A 10260-nucleotide genomic window follows, 5' to 3' on the forward strand; every position below is an offset into this window, starting at 1 on the left:
GAAATGTATTAAAACTTTTTATATAGATATTTACATTCTGTATAAAAATTAGTAAAATATATTGAATAAATCATTTTTGATTGATTAAACCATTTTTTAATAAATTTTGTAGATTTGTAAAAATACCTTTTCTCTCACACACACACACACACACACACACACACGCGCGCGCGCGCGCGCACACACACACACTATGTATATTCTTTATTCATGTATCATGCATCGCATCTAATTTCTGTGGCCCAAAACTAAATTTAAATAGTGATAATAAATAATTAAAATCATGAAATGGAAGAATTATATTTTTATTTCGTTATTTAGTTGAGTAGAAACAAAGTTTTGCTATGATACATACATAGTTGAAAAATATAGGAAATGTAGATTTAAAAAATTGTTAAATTTAAAATGTTTCATATGATCATTACTTTTTTCTTATTTTTTTTCAATAAAAATAGATACACATACTTTTCTCTTTAAATATGTGTATATATTGTGTATGAATAATTAAAATATACTTTATATCGAAAAATTAAACATTGTTTTGACGGACATTTTTATTATGAATTTTATAGAGATAATTAGAAGATTAAATATGCAAAGTAGGTACTTTAAGTACTTGCACTTAATTCATTTTTATACAAAAAATATTAATATATGTCAAACAAAGTTTTGCTATGATACATGCTATTAATATATGTCAAACAAAATTTTGCTATGATAGTTGAAAAATATAGAAAATGTAGATTTAAAAAATTGTTCAATCTAAAAAGCTTCATATGGTCATTAGTACTTTTTTCTCATTTTTTTTCAATAAAAATAGATACACATACTTTTCTCTTTAAATATGTGTATATATTGTGTATGAATAATTAAAAAATCGTGTAACAGAAATTGCAACTCAAGCTGCTTATTTGTGATACTTATTAATCATGAAATAATTTATATTTCGGAAAAATCATTATTTCATCAATATTAAAAAGAAAGATTAGAAATATAAATTCTAAAAAATTAATTATTTAATAATATTTGAAATTAAAAATTAATTATTTTAGAACATTTATAGTATTTATAGACGATATAATTATTAGCAGCAATCATTAAATTATTTCAGAAAAGATAGTTTATCGTAATATAATGTGATCAATATAATGATCAATTTTGTCAAAATAAAGATTCTTGATCAGACTATATTAGTTTATGATATTACTTATGTATATAGCACAGCTAAAATAAACAAAATAGAATATATTTATTTATTAAAAAAAAAAAAAAAAAAAAAAAAAAGTAATAATATAACGATACAATTATATGTCTATGCCACACATGTGGCCGGGGAGGGGGACGGGTATCTTGAGTAAGCGAGATAATATTGCATATTTATCATTGGCATTATAAATTGTAGGAACAGTTAACGTTTACTCGAAGTTTTGAACTAAGGACGATTTTGATTTTTTATTTGTGTCTTGCCAGGGCACCTATTATGGAACAAGTCAGAATGAATTCCGATCGACATTATTCCATTTCCTTTAGAAAACACAATAAAAATCTAAAAAAAAATTGAATAACTCCGATCGGTATCAATTCCGAATAATTCGTATAATATGTACCCAGTTCTTTAAGCATGCACCTCTACAGGGAATGAAAGTAACTATTTACTGTAACTGCCGTTACTTAGTTGCTTAGTTACCTTGTTGTAATAACGATTTGATAATATGTTGCGAATTTTTTATGATGTTAATGTAATATGAGAGTTGGAACAGTAGTTACTTATAACGTATGGGAAAAGTTCGTTAGTGAAAAAATAATTCGCAATTTGTAACTCGTTATTTTTTAATGTAACTTGTAATGAGTAACTTTACTCGTTACTTATTACTTTTTTCAATAACGCGTAATGGCAATTTACTTTTCAAAATGACTTCTTGGGGTAACCCCAACGCTTAATTAGTCATTATTCACAGTCATAAAGATTGCAACATCATTATAAAAAATTGTTATTATAAAAAGTAACTGTAAAAGTAACGGAAAAATAACTTACATTCTCTGCAACCTCTATTACATTTAATATCGATACTTATTGTTTAACAATTAAATCTTTGATAACTCCATTAAGAGCTCGCTCCAAATGCGAGCCATCCCAGTAAATCTTTCCACAATGCTCGCAAATGTAAAAAATCTGCACATTTTTCAGTACGTTTAGTGGGACTTTATCAATTTGTATTCGCATGTTGTATCTGGTCGTACATGCGTCAATATCAAGAGTATCTATAGACAAACGCCATGTACGGTGTTCGCTATTTGTAAAATGATTATTTGGATTTCGAACTTCATCGAAATCATCGTTCAAATCGGAATTATCAGCATCTATTTCTAATGTATTATCAGCATCTGTTTCTAATGTATTATCAGCTCGATTAGTTAATACTCGATAATTGTTTCTTCTTATAATTTTCATGAAGCTAGATCAAAATAAAATTTTTATTATATGCAATTGAAAAAAAGGAAAGGAAGAAACGTATATAAATAAGTCAATAATTTCAATAAATTAATTCACCTTTGCATAAGACGATCCATTAGCTTCTTTGGAACTTTCACGAATTCATCGAAATTACATATTTGGCATCGGCTGAAAATATCATTCTGTGTTACCACAATACCGAAGTAATTTAAAACTTCACGTAGTTGGTTGTCAGCTGTGTCGGCCATTATTCTGTAGCAATTCTCCAGCGGTAGATACTGCTTAAACTAATAGAGAATATTAAAATAAGATCTAAATTAATGTTAATTATACAAGAACAGATCTTACTTTTTCATAATTCTTGTTACGCGTTAATAGAATCCTATTTTCGCGCATTGCCAATCTCGCGGAATCATCTCCTCCTTGATCAAATAATACATGTATACAATCTATACCACACATGCGCAATTTGCTGCTTAAACCACCCAACATTGAATCGCATACAACGCGCCATGTATGTGCAGGGATTGAATCGCAATTCCGTCGTTGTATGGGCTCAGGTTTATTCGTATTATTTTGTCTATTTGGAGTATTTCGTCTACTTTGAATATCTTCCCATCTATCCTGTTTGTCATATCTACAATTATCGCGTCTACCTTGATTACCATCACGTCTACTCTGGGGATCGTATTTATTATGATTATCGTAATTATCATATCTTTTCTGATTGTCGTATCTTCCGTTGGATGTTTGATTCATTCTGACATTTGCGTGTTTATTCTGATTATGATTATCATATCGTCTTTGGTCATCGCGTCTTCTATCATTAACTATTTGAATTATTCTAGTATGCGCACTTCTGTCACGATTATGATTATCGTGATTATCATATTTTCTCTGATTTTCGTATCTGTTGTCATTTGATTCACGATATACAGATCTATTTTGATTCTGTTTATTATACCCATATTTGAATGTAGATTTATGTGCTATACCATATTTTGGTGAAGTTCGTACTACATTCATGCGATAATTCTCATTGTCTCTATTAGGTATTGGTGAATTTGAATATGTATATTTCTATAAAATGGTCAATAATGAACTAATATGAGAAATATAATTAAATCAATCTAACATATTCTGTTAACCCTCTATCTGCAATCTGTTTTGGCATAAGCAAACAAAATTTTACTTTTAAATTTCTTCAAAATAAAAAGAACGGCAAAGACTCTAATTCCCCCTTTCTAAAATATCTTGTTAAAAATCTGTAATAATGTTTTAGTCCTGAATTTGTCCACATTTCTTAAAGGCCTACAAAAAAAAAACACCTTGGACTGGACGGAAAGAGTAAAAATATAAAAATATGATTGCAGACGGGGGTTAAAATGTTTATTCTTATACAAAAGAAGATAAAGACAAACATATTGTATATTTAAATAAATCAATTATTTTGTGTCTTTGAAGGATAATAGCAAAGGAAGAAATAAAGATATACATCTAACAACAAAAATAACGTTTTCCTTCATAATAAAAATAATATTTTCGTCAGATTATATGGAATATTTTTTCATTCATCTTTAAATGAAAAAAATTACCGCTTTTTTTAACTAAAGCGTTATTATGTTACATTCATGTATTAATATAATTTATTGCAACTTATACCTTATGTGCAGTTTTATTCGTATTAGTCTTTGTATGTGCATGCGGAATATGCTGTATTTCAGCGCAAATATCTTCAAACGGTATGGCCATATCTGCTGAATAATCTGCTAGTACATTGTATATTTCCAACAAACAATATGCGTCTAGTGCTGTCACATAATAAACACACACACACACACACACACACACATATATATATATATATGTAGTAATGGAAAAGATCATATATTAATCTAATTAAATAGAAGATAAAAAAACAATTACTAACCAGCGTATATTATTTGACTTTCTCTCAATGGTCTCAGTTCCCAATTTGAAAACTGATCAGATTTATCGAGTCTTTGTCCGAAACATAATTCCACAAGTTTACTTAAACTTCTGTTTGTGAAATTTGGATCACCTTTGTATGGGAAAACAAAATTATATTCTTCTACTAATTTTTTCCATAAAAGCATCAAATCAAGATATCCTTGGCCATGTGTTTTAATGGACGATAAGGCAGGTAAACTATTACGTATTACAGTCATATCTTGTGCTATTCCAAAGCCTATATGAAAAATTATTATTATATTATTAATATATAATTTCAATATTTCACATTTGCATTATTGAATATGTCATTTGTATCATAAAATTAATTCTATTTCCAAAATAAGTGTAAAATATAAACATACATACATTGTATCAAAGTATGTATGTATTAAAATAAGGTAGACAATATACTATTTTAGATAATTGAAAACACATACCAATCTTGATAATGTCTTTATTTCCGAATAATACAAGACCAAGTTCATTCCAGAGTTCAAATAATTTATCGCCAATAGTAGTTACATCCAGAATGAAGACGTTATCCTCAGTAGCTACTTGCATAAGTGCTAGTTCAGGTTGTTTAGTTCCTGATAAAATATATGCATTTTACTTTAATTAAATTAAAATTATATATTGTTCTGTAACTTCTTTACATATTCAGGTTTTAATTACCAAAGCTAGGTTTCCACTCTAAATCAATTCCAACTATATTAACATCCCTCAATCCATTATCAAGAAATTCTTCGAATAATCGTCCATTATCTACTAATTTGATGTTTTCTCTCGGTAATTTTAAAATATGATAATTTACATTATCCTCACTTGGTTCCCAAGTTTTATCTCTACTTGTCGAAGCGCCCTCATTTACCACTGCAAACTATAATATTATAGGTATTTTTCAAAATGCAAATATAAAAATATAGATAAAAGCATTACATGGTGCATTCTGTTCTTCCATATGTACAATAGCCCATGGCCATTCATCTTTAGGTATTTCGTATTCCTTTGCCCAATATAATCCTTCTTGTGCATCATTAGCGTTAATTAACATACTTAGTAACTCTGTTTGTAATTTGGCATCGTTTCCTACTGCTTCTCTTACCATTTCTCTCCAACTGGCAATATCTACATAACAATAAAAAAAATGTTTATTTTTATGTGAGATTAATCTTTCTAAATCGTAATACAGAAAAAGTTATTTATCATAATATAGATAATTACTTAAACTATTATCCACATAGCGCTTATGTATAAGGAATTGCAATGCTCCTTCGTTTCGTTTTGTATTTAAATGAGGGCATACATCGGGTGATAGATTATATTGCTTTATTAAACGTGCAATAAGCTTGGTTATTGGGCGAATTTGTGTCAATGATATCTTAACTTCTGGTATATCATTTGTACTGAAAAAATTCACTTCAGTAAAAATCTCCATTATATAACAATTGTCATTAGATTTGGATGTTTAATAAAAATGAATATATTACTTACTAAACAAATTGTTCCAATATAATCTGTACGTTTTTTCCTGGTGCTATTAAATTGTCTAAATAAGTTGTTAAAGATTTTTGAACCTCTGGACAGCCTGTTAAAAATTTGTCAACTATTTGTAATTTATTTTGTAGTATAAGAGGTAGTAATAATATTTGTGGATCCATAAAATGACTTTGCAATTGTAGCATTGCTATATACTGTGCAGCTTCCTTATATTCTTTTTCTTGTATTATATCCTGAAAAAGCATATGTATGTAAATATATGTATACACATATCAGGATTAGAAAAAAAGTAACATGTCATTTTTTCAAATTATTTACTATAAAAAGTAATGGCAAAATAAGGGAAAAGTAAAAAAGTAAAAAAGTTGCTCAAAACCTTGACACACACACACACACACACACACACACACACATACACACACGTATGTACATAAGTACAAAACAGATTGTTATATTTCTAGCAACACACCTCTATTGTATGTAGGAATATATCTTTATGTTCTACAAAATCATATATAACTGATATCTTTTCCATTAACACCATCTGTTTCATATGTTTCTGTCTTACTAATTTAAATGCTGCTAGTTTCAAATCAGGGACAAGAAATTCTTTGTATCCTTCTTTCCTTTCTTCTATCCAATTTGAAAACTCTTCTATCACTGAAATATAATCGAAATTACAAGAAGCCTATGACTTTAAAGAGATTAGAATTGAAGAATTATCTATTACATATATCTTTCTATTTCATCATATATACATATATATATATACATATATATACATATATCTTTCTATTATTAAAATATTGTTTAACAATTATAAGAAATTACTTCCATAAATTATCAACATTGAGAAACATGTTATCTTAATTTTTATATGTAGAAACAAAAATGAAAATTTATTTTGATTAGTTTATATGTATTTTTTTTCATATAATTAACAAAGTCGTTAGAAATGTATGTTCCTAATATAAATTATTACATAGTATTTCTTGTATGTTAGCCAAGTTAATAAATTACAAAAATTATAACAGTTACATATCATATATTATATAAACATATTTTATATAAAAAGGAAAAAAATAAACCTGCAAATGCAAGTGACTTGCTGTTTGTCATGTGATCAAAATCCGAAACGTTGACCATAATTCTTAACGTGCTAAGATATGGATTTGGAGCTGTCTCGAAGTAATCCGTCAATGTTTTGCTGACACCATCGCATTTTTTCCCTACGATTGATATGATTGCAAATTTAATGTACGCGATCGAGTGACAAAACGAAGGAGATAAAATTAAATGTTTACACAGCGTCCACATTCGATGTAGAGTATCGAGCCATATCTTCGTGGCTTCATCAATAAAAGAGAAGAACAACAAATCCATATCAATCTTCTGATGTCGGCTCATCACTTGGAAATTCTTGACGATTTTGAATTTCGTCCGTCGTTGACCAATATGTCGGCTGTCGAGAATATAGCAAATTCGGATATTCTCGTCTTGGAAACACTCCAAAAGTCGACAATAGAGAATATCATGGAAGAACACGGATAATCGTAATATAAGAAACAAGAGAATAACAAAGATATGATACTCATTGATGCTACGTCGCAATATCGACGTAAGAAAAAAATGTTGGCCGAGACTCTTTACCCACCCATGTTCGTACTCTATCGTATCGTATCGTAGTACATACATACAGTATCGTATTCACTGAAGTTTGCGCCACTTTACGCTAGTGTTGTTCTCAAAGGCCTAGTATCCTAATTTACATTGATCTCATTTGATACTCGTACCAACTAGTAACTTTCTTAAACCGATGACACATGATGTTTGTTTTCCTGCTTAATATTAATTTCGTTGTATGACAAAGATCTCTATTCCACCGAGGGTTTTAAGAAGCTTTATATTGGCCGTTTTTAGCTTTATAAGCCCGGATCTGCAATAGATTTTTAAGTCTTAAGCCTAAGAAATGGACGAATCATAGTCGATTATTTTTCTCGCATTCGATTGTAATTGTCAGTTTCTTAAGATACCTTTTCATGCTGACATTCGATGCTCATTTTCAATGTTAAAATAAGTCACGTGATAGAAATTGACGAATATCAATTTTGCGTGATTGAGCATGAAAAGACACTTTTACAGCTTGGCCCTTCTACTTTAGTCATTAGTCATAAATCAGAAATCAGAAGCTAAAAATTGACAACTGTGATACACATTCTATAATAAGTAAGTAAATAATCATAAATCAGAAGTTAGAAACTGGAAATTGACCAATCACAGTTGTCAATTTCCAACTTCTAACTTTTGCTTTATGATTAATGGCTTATTGTAGAATGGCCATGATTGGTCAATTTTTAACTTCTGATTTTTGATTTATGACTAATGACTTATTGTAGAAGGCCCATAGGCTTAAAACACCTGTTGTTGAACCGGGCTAACCGTATGCTGTAATCTGTAAAAATTAATTATCTTCAAATATTCTCTTCTTACTGTTGAATGAGAGGGGATACTTGATTGAGTCAATTCTTACAGATTACGGCGTATAGCACACAGTTATAGCCAATATAAACTTTCCCTGGGCCTTCTACAATAATTCATAAATCAGACGCCAGAAGTAAAAATTGACGATTATGATTGATCAGTTTTTAGCTTCTGATTTCTCATTATGTAATGGCTTATTGTAGAAGGCTCATAAGACTTGTTTTACAATACGGTAAAGCGATAAGTCGTAAGAAATTAACCAATCTTATAGCCATTCTACATTGGTCGTATCATAGATATCGCAAGTCACAAACTTGTTGCTTTAGCCAATCCAATGCTTCAATTTTGAAATTGCATGATGCTTACGACACTTCCAACGCTACGATATGACCAATGTAGAATGGCCTATAGTCGATTATTCTTCTCATACTTAACTGTGATTGGTCAATTTCTTACACGGGTTACGATTTGTGACTCAATTATAAAACAGGCATAAGGGCCGTAGACAACATTTTTGGGTATGTAAATTTTTACGAAACTTTTATTTTTTTCACTTTTTGTACGTACCAATCTCACGTAAAAAGTTTCACTTTCAAACGATATCAAACTTAATAATTATGTAAGAAAATTATGAGAAAGTGAAATCAGATGTAAGGAAATTACGAGAAAGTGAGATCATAACTCGAATTTATTAATTCGTTTCTCTTAAATTTACGAATTTAATAATGTTCACGGGTGTATGTACATATAGATATGAACATACGTATGTATTTTGATAGGAAATCACATCGTTCTCATTATTTGTCGTTCCTTCCTTATACATATAATCAAGAATAACAATGAATGTAACAAAAACAAAAGGAAATGCTGTTAGATAATGTCAAAAAATTTGGATATTGTGCGAAGAGTGTCGCGAAATTCTCAGAGCCGTATAGAACTGGTAAAAATATGTTATTTCATTTGTTTTTGATTGTATGTAGTAAAAAGACAATATGTATTTAAAACTTGTAGAAAAATGTATGGGAGAACATAGCATAAACTCTAAATTGTTCTGGATTGGGGCCGGAGAAATCTTCATCTGAATGGAAAAAAGTTATTTTTTAACCTGCTTCATAAATCTCAATTTTTTATTATAATTCTCATTTTTAAATTTTCATGCATTTCATATTTTTATCTTTTACTCATATATTTAATTTAACATCACGCAAATGTTTTCTTAATATGCGAAGTTTTCGCCTCTCAACATGTTCTGCATGCTCTTCCTCTTCGTTTGCACCATTTATGGCGAGAAACCACGCAATTTCAAATAGATATTCAAATATGTTGATATTTGTTGAGAACGAGAGAGTTCTAATGCAATCTAATGCAGGAACAGAAAACAGATCAAAAGATCGAAAAACAAGCTAATTTACATCAATTTAAAAAATAACTAGAATTTTACATTTTAGGCATTTCATTACTTGCCGAAAAATTTCCCGTGAACTTGCGCATGCGCGAAATAAATAAGTTGCCCAGTAATGCCATCTAAACTTCTATCTCACTTCTTCCTTTTTTGTTTTCTTTTTCAGAGCATTTAAATACTGTTTCCCTTTAATGATTTAAGTACATTGTTTGTTTTCCAGCTGAATTATTTTCGTTTTAGTTAGAAAATCTACGTTTTGTGTAGTACAATTTTAATAATTTATTAAAACACAAGCGATCTAGCAGCGTGTGCTGCAGTCGTTAATTAAAATATTTTTACAGTATAATATTTGTATTAGTTTTATTATTGTTAGTTTTAGATTAAACTTTGATGTATAAACGACTTAGAGAGAGAGAGAGAGAGAGAGAGAGAGAGAGAGAGAGAGAAGAGC

At 29.2% G+C, this 10260-nt stretch overlaps 1 protein-coding gene across 1 annotated transcript; it reads right to left on the reverse strand.

Annotated features, from left to right (window-relative positions):
- Window positions 1-2071: 2071 nt before the first annotated feature.
- On the reverse strand, window positions 2072-7621 carry LOC105627404 (exonuclease mut-7 homolog). The gene is made up of 14 exons (XM_012208687.1): window positions 7581-7621; window positions 7231-7388; window positions 7015-7155; window positions 6396-6586; window positions 5921-6159; window positions 5651-5832; window positions 5366-5554; window positions 5102-5299; window positions 4867-5016; window positions 4386-4664; window positions 4118-4266; window positions 2804-3535; window positions 2552-2742; window positions 2072-2456 (listed from the first exon to the last, which is right to left on the reverse strand). The coding sequence occupies exons 1-14, from the start codon at window positions 7619-7621 to the stop codon at window positions 2072-2074; spliced, it is 3225 nt and encodes a 1074-aa protein (XP_012064077.1).
- Window positions 7622-10260: the final 2639 nt, after the last annotated feature.

The sequence above is a fragment of the Atta cephalotes genome (assembly GCF_000143395.1).
Source record: "Atta cephalotes unplaced genomic scaffold scaffold00009, whole genome shotgun sequence".
Taxonomy (NCBI): domain Eukaryota; kingdom Metazoa; phylum Arthropoda; class Insecta; order Hymenoptera; family Formicidae; genus Atta; species Atta cephalotes.